The following is a 15421-nucleotide window of genomic DNA, read 5'->3' on the forward strand; positions in this document are numbered from 1 at the left end:
ATTGTATTTCGAAACCAGTTTTACAAAATATTTTGATTAAGTATGACGTAGTGATTGTATACTCATAAGTAATTATATCATGATATTTTGAAATAAAATTCCTTAAATTAAAGAAGGCTTTACTCACCAGTGAGATATTAATACGATCAGCTGCTGGGCCTACCTACTTTATTTTTATAGTTTTGTATTCACTTCAGTCATGAAAAAAATATCTTAGAAAAACAAGACGAGTAATTTTTTAAAGATATTTCCTAATACAATTTCATTTCAAATTTGCATTCGGATATATCTTTATAAAATACTCGTCTTGTTTTTCTCTTAAGATATTTTTTATATGACTGAAGCGAATGGTGAGCTAATATTCGAGAACAAAATAAAGAAATCGACCAATCAGTAAATCGAAAGATAGTTACGCCAAATACGACTCAAAGATTTCTGATTTAAACCTCCAATTTATTGTTGTTTTTAATACGTATAGGACGTAATTGGTGTTGGGGCATAATCATACAGCCTATTTTTCAATTTAAATAGCTTCTACGCCAGAATCCCCAACTGTTTTCTGCCAGACATGCCCATTATGCAGATATATCATTGTTTATGGTAATTTCACGCCACGTGCGGAATAATATAAAAAAATAGTCATTCTCTGCTACGAATGACATTAATATCACTTTCAGACTCACCGCTACGACATTAATTTTGAATACGCGTTGAATTATTTATATTATAACAGTGAGATGTTACCCCCAGAGAGAAAGGCAACATAATTCACATAATATCTTGCGATACAATATGGATCTCTGGACTCATGCCATTATACCAGAGAAACAATAGTCCGTGGTTATCAAGCTGATTGAACCCTTTTTGTTAAACAGCGATGTCTCTAGTAATAATAAATATCATCCTACATACTAACAGATGCGGACTTCTTAAAATGCTGAGTATTGCTGAATGAGATTAAAATATCTAATATTAATATTATTTTAACAACATACTATTACTAAACTATAAAGTACTTCTGAGCGAAAAACAGATATTTTATTCTTGACCAAAATCAGACTGTTATGGCACAGAATTAAAACAATTAGACTATTTGCTAGAATTCCCTCACGCAATGGTTTTGTGCTGCTTGTATCCAATCGACTTCCTGCGACAAGTTCTATGTCGTATATCCACCTCGCCATAGCAGTTTTACAAAATAGGTATATATTTAAAAATAGGTAGGCCCCCACAGCGTAGCACCAGTGGTTCTTCGTGACTTTGTTCGCTTACAACTTCAGTACACTAACGGCGTGACCCACCGCGCTGCATCGCCCTCCCATGCTATTACTTTGCATGGCTACGGGATGGCTGAGGGTCTTCGTGTAACCTTTAACCTTCAAGAATTGGGCTATCAAATGCAAAAACCCAATTGGTACGTCCAGAAATTAGCGCGTTCAAACAGAAAGACTAACAAACAAAACAAACAATCTACGGTTTTGATAGTATCAATACTCGTAGATAAGAGAATGAGAATGATGACGTCATTTTTACTATGCTTCGAAGCGCAGTTGTAGCGCAGTAATACTACACGTACATTCAAATAATTATTTTGAAACTTAAAATAAACAGCCGTACATACTTTCAATTTTTTTACGAGTGTATGCACACTCAACGTGGGTCGAAATAATCGCTTACGTTAATTGTATTGACACTGTAGTCTGTGCAAATAAGATAACCGAAAAGCATTTGCTTTATTTTATATTTTGAAGGGGTAAACGCGCTTCAGGTACCCTCGTCACGTATTAAGCTTCATTTCATGAGAAAGGTTTTCGCAAAAATTGAGATTTGATCGCATTATTTCAGAAAATGTTATCAACGGTTGGTAGTAGAATAGGGTATTGATACATTCGCTGGCTTTAATAGAATCTTGTCTTAAAAAAAACAATATATTACGCTGACTTTTCGTGCTCCTCATATACGACATTATCATAAATGTTGATAAATGCCTTTAAGTTTAACCTTGATTACCAGAATTAATTGATTTACGTGCTAAAATACTTTTTCTTACCGTCACTTCAGAGCCAAACGTGGAAAAACTTTTAAAAAGTCTACTATCTAACAAGCAGATAACTTTGACAGTTGAAAACCCCCAATATAAGCCTACCAAAAATATATCTATGCAATTGTGTCCTAATCGTTTCTTATGTTATTATCTGGGCCTTATCTAGCTTTTGGCTGTTTGAAGAATTTCTTATTTCCTTTTCCATTAAGTAGGTGGATTTTTTCTCCGATACTAGTAATTATTAGGTAATTTTAAAATTACCTTAAACGACTCTACATCGTCCAGTGTTACTTGTTCTGTTGAAAACAAGGACTTCGATGATTATTGTCCTTTACGATAGAACTTACGAATTTCCTTTTTAAAACGACCGTATGGAGAACTTCATCTCTATTATCAGTTTTTTCGCACATTATAATACTGAGATACAATATCGGTTACACTGTTTGAAAACAAATATAGGATTTAATAATGTACAACTGTTTTAAACAAAGACTGTAATAACCAAACTCTTGTTTTCTTTTTATTTACAGATAAAGTTTTGGATTTTATACTGAGGCACTAGAAATAAACAAAAAATGACAAACGAAACACTTGGTCTTTTCTTACGGAAATATGACACAGATAGTAAGTACTTTCGTAAAATAGTTATCATTTAAAAATGGCTGCATATAATAAAATACTTATGATATAAAAATAAACTTACACTATCAAACAATACTCTGCTATGAACCTCATAAAGAAATCTGCATATTATATAGCAATGTTGCGGAATATGAGCGAGAGTTTTCCAAGAAGCGAAATAAACTTCAATAACATTCTAAAAGACTACTATATTTATTGTGTTTCGGATTTTTATGACATTACAATTCTTTTCAACTATGTTTTCAATGCAGTTAAAAAAGGCTGTAGTATAATAAACACATGAACTTGAAGAAGCTATTATTTCGTTAACAGTTGGTGGCGGCGTGTGGCGGTGAGAGAACATGGAGGGCGCGGACGGGAGCGACGACCTGTTGGATTGGGAGGCCCTGTACCAGTTTCCAGTACAAAACACCACCTGGAACACTTCACAATGGGTGCCCAATGCATGGAACTCCACAGTAACGAACGACTCCTGGTGGAATTCGTCCGCGCCCTTCGACTCACCTGCCGCCCTCATTCGCGCTGCAGCAAAGGCAGTTCTTCTAGGCTTACTAATTTTGGCAACAGTTATTGGTACAGTATTTGTTTTCCGATGACTAACACTAACATTCCTGTAATGCTGTTTAACGAGAAACCATAATTATTTATCAACGAGCTAGTAATAGGCACAACATGTGTTACTAATATTCAAATTTAGAAATGACTTCATTTGAAAATTTCGCTGCAAATTTTGTACCTATTAGTGACTGTGGTTGGTATTGAATTATTTTATGCAAATGAAAGAGATCAATATGTTATTTTAGTTCATTCCAGCTTTACACCGGAAGTCCGGTTCACGCGATAGTAGATTTATTATTCAAAGGGTGATTTGAATAATATATTTTTATATCTAAAATACTTGTTTTCGTTTTGCAAAAAAAAAGTTTCCAAACAAAAAAATCATAAGATCCATAATATAATAGTATAGGGGTCCTTAGAAACTACAAAGAGAAAATATTGTGCCTAGAAAGACCTCTTCATTTAATAAAAATATTTTTTACAGGTAACGTGTTTGTAATAGCAGCAATACTGCTCGAGAGGCATTTACGTAGTGCTGCAAACCAGTTGATTCTATCGCTGGCGGTAGCTGATCTCCTGGTGGCTTGTCTCGTGATGCCCCTTGGCGCGGTATACGAAGTGGCCCAGCGCTGGACGTTGGGCCCCGAGCTTTGTGATATGTGGACCTCGGGTGATGTGTTGTGCTGTACCGCCTCTATTCTGCATCTGGTTGCCATTGCCCTTGATAGGTGACTATAACCTAATTTACTTACCAAAACTATTACAATAGTTATTCATTATTATAGTCATAAAAACTAATGCCATATTTCACTAGTCATTTTCAAGTTGCCGATCTATGGTTTAACTATATTATTCAACAGCCGCTTGTCTTGTTTAAGGTACTGGGCTGTGACAAATATTGACTACATTCACGCACGAACCGCACGCCGAGTTGGTTACATGATAGTGTGCGTTTGGATTGCTAGTTTCCTAGTATGCATTGCGCCACTTCTAGGGTGGAAAGATCCCGACTGGAACCGTCGAGTCTCCGAAGACCTTCGATGCGTCGTCAGTCAAGATGTGGGCTATCAAATATTCGCGACCGCTTCGTCCTTCTACGTACCAGTGCTAGTCATCTTAATACTTTATTGGCGGATATACCAAACAGCCAGAAAAAGAATAAGACGGCGCCAGGGAACAACGACTAGAGGCGTGGGCCCACCACCCGTTCCAGCGGGGGGTGCTCTAGTCGCGGCAGGGGGAAGTGGTGGTATCGCAGCCGCAGTGGTGGCGGTCATCGGTCGACCGCTTCCCACTATATCTGAAACTACTACGACCGGTATTACAAACGTGTCGTCTAACAACACGAGTCCAGAGAAACAGTCCTGCGCCAACGGCTTGGAAGCAGATCCACCAACGACAGGTTACGGAGCGGTCGCCGCCGCTTACTATCCGACGCTGGTCCGTCGCAAACCCAAAGAGGCGGCCGACTCTAAGAGAGAGCGAAAAGCAGCGAAGACATTAGCAATAATAACCGGCGCGTTTGTCGCATGCTGGCTCCCCTTTTTCGTATTAGCTATTTTAGTTCCGACGTGTAATTGCGAGGTGAGTCCGGTGCTGACGTCACTGTCATTGTGGCTGGGCTATTTCAACTCGACGCTGAATCCTGTAATATATACTGTATTCAGTCCGGAGTTCCGGCACGCGTTCCAGCGACTTCTGTGCGGACGACGTGCCCGTCGCCGCCGCGCACCTCCTTAGTCCTTTCTCGAATCCAGCTCTGAGAACCTCGAGCCTTCGCCCTAACCCGACTGACCTCATCTAGCTACATATTAAGTTACATTTTCAGAGATATATTTACACCCCCCTATTTTTTTGTACGTGATAAATGTGATTACGAATAAGTTAATATAAAATTAATTTTAAGTATAGATTAAATTTAACCTTTTCAAGTTAGCGATTTGTAAATTATTTTATAAATTACGTTAAATAAATACAATCTAAACTTAGATACAATAGAACTTACTGTGATCAATGAGTGTAGTCATGAATATAAGTAGGTACTAAATATTTATAGGAATTTGAAATATCACTAAATAACTTATGAAGACGTACCTATTTCAGTTAACAATGGTATCTTTTATTTTTTTCTTTTTGAAATACAATAAAAATTACTAAGAATTCTTTTATTTGTATATCCTTGAAATAAGTTCTTACTCGTCTTTAAATGTGTACAATCTTTTCATTACTTTTTAGGGCAAAGTAGTTTTGCAAAAAATATATAAAAAACTGTGTAATAAAAAATAAAAACAAGATAGAAAATAAAAGTAAGAACAAACATGAGAAAAAGAGATTTTGTTTATGAAAGAGTGTATTTATTAGGTTCTGTAAAATTTTACTTTACTTTACACTAAAAAGTAACAAAAAGATTATTTGCATCATAAAACAAGTAAGAACTGTAGATTACTTTTACGAATGCCACTATGAATTTGAAAGAATGTTATTAGCGGTGACGCTGAGAAACGAATAATGTCTTGCTCTTATATTTATATTTTATTAAATAAACACGCAATCAAGATAAAATACATTTCACAAAATTACAGATATATTATTTTTTACAAAGATTGGAATGATATTTATTGAATAGTAGAATTTGTCCGCATGAATTTGTTTGTTCGGATAAAATAACATATTGAATCAATGTATAAAAGAGTTGCCAATCTATGGAATAAGGCTCCTTGATTACATTTGTGAAATCATCACGGCGACATGTTGATCCGTTGCTTAGTGAAAAAAGACAAAATAACCTTCCTCATATCCATTGTCAATTTTTAATCTTCGTATTATTAGCGTTGGTTATTACACGTGGAAAAGAATAGCACTATCTGATCTTAAGACCCGTCAATTAAGTTGAGAGATTTCTGAAGCAGAAGTGGCACCTACGAGTATAAAGTGCCAAACGTGTCAAAACTTAATTATACGTTACTCGCCCAGCCAACGAAGTCAGAATACTAAAAAATTCGTATTCCGCTGAAAAAATGTTAGCTCAAGACTCATCACAAACGTTTTCATAAATAAATACAGGAATTACAAAACTGTAGTGTATAAAAGGCGGTGTAAGCCAGTTAAAAAATAAAGCTATTATCACATAACATTTCCCTTCACCTCAGACTGCAATCTCACCTGGTGGTGAGTAATGCTGCCGTCCAAGATGGTAATTTGTAGGAAAACCCCCTAGGCAGATATATTTAATCGATTTCAACGCGACATCGTACCGAAACGCTAAATGACTTTAAGGCACGTATTCCTCGGGTGGAAACCAGGTATGGCAAAAGCCTCCTACCAGATTAGACCAGAGAAAACTCTGAAATTTTATCACTGAAAAGGGATAAAATATACTGATCCAACCGCTAACTAATAATAACAGAGGAAATGAGAAGTTTACCCTCGACTTATATTTAGGGTCGCAGCAGGGTGCAGAATAAAAAGATGTTAAGACTAATATACATTTATTAATCTAAGAATTACATTAATAATTATTATAATATTTAAACTAAACCTATTAACTATGCTCGACCGATCAAAAACCAGCTCCCAAGCCTAGGTCTTACAAATAATTCCCATAGGAAGCGTGTTAAAAAAGGTACCGCATCACGACTCAAAGCTAGCCTCCGGAATTTGCTGCGCCGACGTAACTGAAACTTGGTTAGCAGGCATACTATGGCTATCCGCTGGGTATGCCTACATACAGTGGCGTGTCCTGGGTTTCTTACCAGGGTATGCATACACCAGGAAAATTGCATGAAATGGAAAAAAAACCTCTTATACGGGCTATATTTAAATTTTAGGGTATGCAGTGCTTTTGTGCATGTATGAAGTGCACGCCACTGCCTACATAACACTCGTTTCATATTTACACCGGTGCTGGGAGAGTGGGTAAACTTTGGGAAGAAGAAGAATAAACCTTTCCCAGTTGAGAAAATGTCCCCTGCTAGCCGGACTGTATCTACGAATATCTATATTCTGCATTATTGTTGTGTTTGTGGTGGAGAAAATAAACTCCGAAGAAAGTAAGTAACAATCAACAAACAAAAGAGAAACTAGACGCTGAAATTTATTAATCAATGTCATCTAAACAATTCTGATTAAACAATAAAGTTAGAAGAGCCATTCGTGGGAACAGAGAAAAGTGGGTGTAGGATGGTACCTACTATTGAATATTTGAATCGTAGGTCTCTGGATTTAATTAAGCATTATATATTAGAATTAATATCTCACATAAGTGAAAACTAAGAACAATGTACCCACTGAAAATACAAAAGAATGCGTGTAAAATAATACTTGTGAAATGTACGTGCCTAACCTATGCGTCATCGTAATCGTCTCAAACACAGGACGTCCGTGACCGCTGGACACATTTGTAGAACTTTACGGACAGTGTGCGTTTTGATACCTAAAGTCGACACTTGACTTCGTTGTCACGATTTCGTGTAAACTATTCCTTACAAAGTCACAGCCTTATATTGACCGTAAACGTTCAGAGTGTCGTTTAACGACGGAGCGTTCATATTTTTAATGTGCCATTAGGGCCCCTTGTTCGTAATACGTCTGGACAGTACCACTTTTATTATTATTGCACAGAAGATAAGTTTCGCAGTAATTTATTCTTATATTGCTAAATAAACGCCCTTTCTTTGGTAGACATCCATTGAATTTTTTTTATTCCTCTACAAGTCAGACCATGCCTGTAATCTCATTTGGAAGTAAAACTGCATCATCACTTACTTCAAAAAGAGCTAGCGACCTAGCTAACCACTTATATTTTACTCAAACTCCTAAACGCGACATCGTACCGAAACGCTAAATTAATAAGCTGCACGACTTTGTCGGCAGGGTGGTAACTAGCCACGGCCGAAGCCTTAGACCAGACCTGAGAAAATTTGGAAATTATAAATTCACCACTGGAGGTCGTCACAATACTGCTTCTTTAAAATTTCCGAATGACCCCGTTTTTCTTATTAATTGAATTTCTAGAGAGCAGGTGTGTCAAACGTGCCTTGGATGTTGGAAAATAAATCAAAGTATAAAGAGTAAGATAGGCAGACACACATTGGTTTGATGTATTTCATAGACATCTGATTTTGTACAAAACATATTTTATGTAGCTAGGAAAAAATTAAAACGTGGAGTGTTTGTTGTTTTTCTGTTATTATTTTAAGTCATCACGAAATCTATAGGCCCTGCGTGGGCCTTGGCTTAGTCGAGAAAAGTCCTCTAGCGGAGGCGGTTAGAAGTAGCTTCCTTCCAAATCCGAACTCCAAAAACTCTCATGTCCCACTCTACTTAACTTACCTTGGCCTCTATACCCCTCTAATTTTCCTCTATTTTTTTCTAAATAAGTACATTTAAGTCAGACCGGCTAGGCTGGTCGCGTGGAACAGTAGCGTAAAATCGTGTTCTCTACCCTAGGATTTTTATAATATCAGAATATTTTCGTTTCATTAAAAGGATCTTAATATATTGTGTTTGAATAATAAATGAAATAAAAAAAAAGGAAATAATATCCAAATTATATACGTGTCATAAGCAAAATATGAAAAAAAAACAAATTACTGTTAAATACGAGCCGTGTGGTTATGGCCGATCAGAATACAATTGTCACCACCCCTCCTCTTCTCGCGGCTGTCGTACTAGGCGAATAAGGGAATATAAAAGAGACCGGGCAGCAGAGTCTTCTGTGCTCCTACTGTTATAGGCTGTTATAGGCTATGACACGTGGAATAAAAGGTAAACAGGGGTAAACTTATCCTTTTCCCTGTTGCCGTGCTTTGGCAGGTGGACACGTTAACTTATCAGTTGATATAATAAGGGGATACAATTTTGTCTCATGCTTATGCTAGCCGAATTATCTACAGCTACATATAATCATATAAGCACGAGTTATAGTTTCGATGTTAAACATCGGCCGGGCATTTATATATTTTATCGAAATCTTTTAAAATGGTGGACACGATTTTCGCTGTGTAGGACTTGTATGACGGGCGCGATATTTTTCAAACTTACCCGCGAGTTATTAAGATAAAACAAAATTGTATCCTCCAAACTTTTGCTTCGTTTAATCCACTGGGACTGAGTATGACTCTTCTTAATTTATTTTTATTACACTGTGGAGAGCGGAATCCAGCTACCTTTGTTATTAACTAAGTCCATTAAACATTGTTTATGTAGTTATGAGCTACCGGGTAATATACGAATTGTTTTAACGTGACAGCGTCTGCACTTTTTTTATTAATATTTTACTCAAACTCCTAAACGCGACATCGTACCGGAACGCTAAATTAATAAGCTGCACGACTTTGTCGGCAGGATGGTAACTATCCACGGTTAACCCTTAACTGCAACTGTAAGTGATGATGCAGCCTAAGATGGATGGCGGATTAAGATGGTAAGATGCATTAAACACATAGCCCTATTAGGTTTTGACGCGGCATCTAACCCTTACCAGAATGCTACACCTTTTGAGGGCTCTCAGTAACTAGCAACGAGCGATGATCTCACCACGGTCTTAACAAACTAGACTAGTGCAAATTCCGATATTATCAATTTCCACGTTGCCCCCACTGAAGATTGAACCCTCGGTGGCCCACATTTGGTATTTAAACCTCAAAGACAAGGTCAAGGATACAAGAAAATGATGTACAATGTACTATATACTTGGCTGGGATTTCCTATAGATGGATGGATTTGGACTGGTTGAGCTGATTGGCGCAGTGGGCAGTTAACCTGCTGTTTGAGTCCATCGCCGTGGGTTCCCACAGCTGGAAAATGTTTGTGTGATAAACATGAATGTTTTTCAGTGTCTGGGTGTTTATCTGTATATTATAAGTATTTATGTATATTCATAATATCGACCCATTACCGGCCCACTACAGGGCACGGGAGACCCGTGCCCTGTAGTGGGCCGGTAATGCCCACCATGAGAAGGTGTTAAGGCCGTCCACGCTGGCCCAGTGCGGAATGGCGGACTCCATATACCTTTGAGAACATTATATAGAACTCCCGGGCATGCAGGTTTCCTCACGATGTTTTCCTTCACCGAAAGCAAGTGATATTTTGTGATCTTTTGTTAATTACCTAAAACGCACATTGCTTAGAGTTATCGTAGATTAGATAAAGCTCAGGCTTTAGATGTTAGACTATAAAAAGTCACTGTGTATATGTAGTACTTGAAGTCGATGTATATCTATTTAAATTCTTCACCCTACAGATGCTCACCCTATTGCTGAGCTTAAAATAGTATTTACCAAGACCTGACATTAACATGCAAGAATGGGTGTGCACATCAGTAAAAAATATGGATATACCATTAAACAAGGCTAGTTCGGGGTTTTATTTATATTAAAAAGTGAACCAACTACCTTACCTGTTATCGCTGCTTGGCAGCAGAAATATTTATCATTAAATGTGCAATTGAAATCTAATCTATTACTCTATACAAATAAAGAAAATAACCCGTACAGCACTAGGTTAAATTACACAAAATGATTTATTAAGACATTTTGACTAACAAAGTCATTCGATGAAATAAAATTTTTCATATAAATTAAATTGTAATTGAAAAAAATAATGTCGAAAAATAAGTTCATTTAGAAGGTTGAAAGAGATAAAGTAAAAACTATTAATCAAGCTCGGGAGCGGACGCGGGATCTTGCGCAGATGTGTTCGCATATTTCTTCATTTAGGATTCTCATTTTTTGGCGTTGTGGCATTGTGATTTGTGGCAAAGATATGAAAATTCACAAATTCATCAGTTTTTGCCCACTGCTTCGCGTGTTTAAATCTGGCATCGGTTGGGTTTCATTCAAAATTTTTAATTTTATTGAATCTTAGCGCAGTAGGTAGGTTAGTTATGTTGGGATTTAGATTAAATTATATGCAACAAATATATATATTTTGGTGAACACTTGTATAGTTGTCACTACAAACAGACAGACTTGACGTTTTAAAAGTGGTAAGTGGTTCTAAAAGTAAAACTTATATCAGGCCTACTTGAAATAAATGAATTTTGAATTTTAATTTTGAAAATTTCAGTTCGGTTAAAGACTTTTTACGTCATAAGTAACTAACCCTTTTTTTCACTGGGAAATGCGTTTAAGCATCCCTCCCGCAAATGAACCTGGCATAACAAACTGTATCATTTTAGAATGGATTTAAATGATACAGAAACGACCAGAATACCCACTAAAAGAGTATCACTTTTGTAATTTATATATATATGTAACTAGTGTATCAAAACTAAACGAACACCTAAGAAAATGTTTAAATTTATCCATCAACTCAAATCAATACCTGAAACGCCATTAATTCTTAATATCTTTAACATTTAAAGGTCAGATGTGAACAGAGATTGCTGGCCTTGACGAACTCCATTAACATTGCAAATAGTACAGCAACAAGTTTCCGAGATTTCCACATCGTTTACTAAACCTGAAGCTATTATAATCGAGCCTTGACAACTTGATGCCTTAACGTGATTTGGAATAAATCTTTAAAAATCAGTATATAACCTTTTAACTAATCCATACTCCTCGAACATATTTTAATGCGACCGAAAGTACTCTATTCTCATGTTCTTCTGCTAGTCAGAGGCCACCTTTCTCATAGGAGCTTAGAGTAAAGTTGTAACTCTCGCTTAGCTTAGAGAGATAGCTCATTAGCCAGGGGATATAAGAAGCTGAGTTTATTGCCCAATATAACCTAACTAATGCTGTTTAGTTAACAATTACAGTATTTCATATCATTCAGCGATCGCCATGTATTTTTTTATTTGCTAGAGCGAAATCTGTTTATTTTGTTTGACAAAGTGACTCCTTCTATAGCGCTTGCAGTATGTAAAAGGGTAGGTAGGTATCTTCCTAAGTTTTGGCAATCTAAATCATTATAATACAACAGTGAATTACCTGTAGCTTTTGTTAAGTTTTCATGTAAACTAACGTCATATTTACGTTAAAACTGTCACAGGACTAAGCGTAAACTACAAATTTGCGGCTAGAGGAGTGGTATCGACAACTGTATTCTGATCTGCCGTCACCACACGGCACTCTACTTACATTACATTACTATATACATATTTTCCTGCAAATTCATATTAATTTTTAGCAAACAAGCAAAATGCCTTCCAGAGCCTTTGTTTTGTTTTAGAAGTAAAGCTTAGAGTGAAGCTCAAATAAAAATAATATTTAAATTGGTGTTTCCTTACAAATTACAAACGATAACGACGAAGCGTATCCAATTTCGCCAATTCTACAAAAGGTCGGACGGAGCCATATCTGTCTCAGGGGTCCTATCTATTTCGCTTCAATCAACGAACTAAAGAAGACAAAAAATAAGACAAATAATTCCTACCTGATAAGTTCTTCAACAACTGGAAATGTGATTTTGATTTAGACAAAGTACATTCAAATATATGGGTATTTATTTAATACAAGTACTATCTCGTTGGTGAAGTGCGGAGCCATATCTGTCTTAATGATCCTGGCTATTTCGCTTCATGAACTAGACATGACAAAAAATAACACAAATAATTCATACCTTATACTTATCTTAAAAAAGTTAAGATGTGATTTGATTCAGATGAAGTAGATTATAAATGATTTAAGGTACTTATTTCATTTCAGAACTCGTAGGTTGAAGTGTTCATTAACATGAACGACTACAGATGGTGCTGGGTTTAATTCCATGGGTACAAAATTGTCACGTAATAGATACCTACCAGTTAAATTTTCTCTTAAGAAATTCGTAGTACCGGCAGGGTAGAAATGGTTTGTCCAACCCGATACCTTTGACGCTAGGAGAATACGGTACACCATCAGTCCCGGTTATTACGACTATCAAGAATAGCTCGTATATATAACGTGGTGGATTCTTCTATAAAGAAGATGAATGCCGTGCAGAGGGAAGTTAACAGTTCGATAACGATGATTACGAACGACACAAGAACTGCAACAATACATACGCTTTTTTGACTTATACCACATGACAATATGACATATAAAACAGCACCTAGGCTGTTTTATATGTGATCCTCGATCCTCGGCCATAGCAACTTGGTAATAAATAATTTCTTAATTTTGGCTGGTATGACCTTGCGATGGTAGGGCGCATCGAGGGCTGTTCATATGCAATGCCGTTTTGGATACCGATTAAGAATGTGGGCTTTAGAACGCTAGGCCTAAAGGGTTAACTTGTAGTTGAAAAAAAAAACACCTCACTCAATTAAATGCAATAAACTGACTTTGTTGTATAGCAATAAAATAAAGTGAGTATATTTTCTACTTTAAAACAGTATGCATTTCCTTTTCGAGAATCCGCTGTAATAAAGAGTAGGTAACAACTGCCTGAACAACTTGAGAAAATATTGAAGAAGATTTTCCGTTTCGAGGGTTTGCAATTCTATAACTACAGCGAGTAACTAGTAAGTAAGTGTACAGAATGAATTTTTTCACGGCTTATCCCTCGATAAAGAGAAATTTACTCGCGATTATTTCACAGGTGGATATTATTTCTACCCGTGCAATCATGCTCGGAGAGCGGTATAGACGAAGATATTCGAACGTTTCGAGGGTTTACAATTCTATAACTACAGGGAGTAAGTAAGTATACCAAATGTTTTTTCAAGTAGTACGTCCGCAATCTTGCATTGGCAGAAGTATTTCGTCCTCTCTGTGGACATATAATATTATCTTCTGCCAATGCTAGTCATGCAGAGCGGTGATAGCCCAGTGAGCTTGCACGCACCTTTAACCTATCTTAGCTTTTACCAACTTTTGTTGGCGTTTTACCCAATTAAAATATCACTTGCTTCAACGGTTAAGAAAAATATCGTGAGGAAACCTGTATGATTGAGAATTTTCCATATTAGCCATAATGTTCTCAAAAAGGTGTGAAGTCCACCAATCCGTACTGGGCTACAATTTTCTGCATGAATAGATTTTTTTTTAAATAATGCGATATTGTTTAGAGCCCCATTCAGATGGTGTTATACAGTGTTATTTTAATAACAAAATAAAAGTATTATTTTCCTGTATGGTAAAATTATTTACAAAATAATCGAAAAGATAATTATTCACTGTTCCATAAAAATAATAATTATAATATAATATACAATTAGCAAGTTTTATTTATAACATATATATATATATTTATATGTAATTGTATAGGCATTTTTTACTAGCTACATCTTGATAAAAAATAAACATTTTTGCATTCATACATTTGTACTTCCCAACCCTGTTAATGAATGTCCATTACCATTTTTCTGTTCTATCCAGGCGCAGTAACATAAAGCAAATGAATGTAGTGGTAGACGATTATTAAAACAAAACTTAGTAATACAACTATTTTTTTTAACAGACTTATTTCAAAAAAACCTCCTTTTATCGGTTTTTTACTATAGATTATTAATTCGGTTGTTTATTATGTAGGAATGTTTTTGTTGCTTTTATAGACGGAGTTGCAGAGTTGCAATTTTTCGCGCCTGAAAGCTAGTTTTACCACAGCCTGATTTATTCAAAATTTATTTACTTTTTAGTTGCTTTAAAAAATAATAATCGAAGTCAGTTTTTTGTTTATAAAATTAAATCCAATTACCACCAGGTGAGATTGCAGTCATAAGCTAACTTGTAGAGTAACAAAACAAATAGGACTGTCAAGGAGCGAAACGAGCTTTCTGCAGTTTTACATTAGTTTTCCGCTACAATTGCTGTCCTCGTTTCACAGCTCCGGTCAGATACCGAAAGTTCTTTAGAACTAACTTTCTCAAACAGTGAAACTAATCTTGTTTAGTTCGGCTCGTGAACCCAAGTGGTTTATCACACTGTCGTGACCAACACAAGTGAGGCATGCCAACTATTATATTACGTTTTATTCCGTTACCTCATAATAACAGCTAAAGATCTAGCTAGAAACAAACTTCCTACGTTCCACTTTAACAAATGCAAAACTAAGTTATTGCAAAACTGCAAAGATAGTTTTTACCGCAAGTGCATGTATTTAATAACAACTAATCAAAGGATTCTAAGATTGTAACACGGTGGAAGCTAATAGTTGCATTGATTTAAGGGCACGAGACAATAATGAATAAATGTCAAAATAAATTTTCGTGCAAAACAAATTTTTCATCATTTCACTATACCGGGG

At 36.1% G+C, this 15421-nt stretch overlaps 1 protein-coding gene across 1 annotated transcript; it reads left to right on the forward strand.

Moving 5' to 3' along the window:
• The first annotated feature begins 2572 nt into the window (after window positions 1-2572).
• Window positions 2573-5085, forward strand: LOC120624496 (5-hydroxytryptamine receptor). The gene is made up of 4 exons (XM_039891079.1): window positions 2573-2668; window positions 2999-3259; window positions 3729-3972; window positions 4123-5085. The coding sequence occupies exons 2-4, from the start codon at window positions 3028-3030 to the stop codon at window positions 4982-4984; spliced, it is 1338 nt and encodes a 445-aa protein (XP_039747013.1). The 5' UTR covers window positions 2573-2668; window positions 2999-3027; the 3' UTR covers window positions 4985-5085.
• The last annotated feature ends 10336 nt before the right edge of the window (window positions 5086-15421 follow it).

Source organism: Pararge aegeria, chromosome 6, assembly GCF_905163445.1.
Source record: "Pararge aegeria chromosome 6, ilParAegt1.1, whole genome shotgun sequence".
In the NCBI taxonomy this organism is placed as follows: Eukaryota; Metazoa; Arthropoda; class Insecta; order Lepidoptera; family Nymphalidae; genus Pararge; species Pararge aegeria.

Coding starts and splice junctions, on each gene's coding strand:
- LOC120624496 (XM_039891079.1), top strand. CDS start 3,028: ATGGAGGGCGCGGACGGGAGCGACGACCTGTTGGATTGGGAGGCCCTG. Junction 3,260..3,728: donor AATTTTGGCAACAGTTATTG/GTACAGTATTTG, acceptor TATTTTTTACAG/GTAACGTGTTTGTAATAGCA. Junction 3,973..4,122: donor GTTGCCATTGCCCTTGATAG/GTGACTATAACC, acceptor GTCTTGTTTAAG/GTACTGGGCTGTGACAAATA.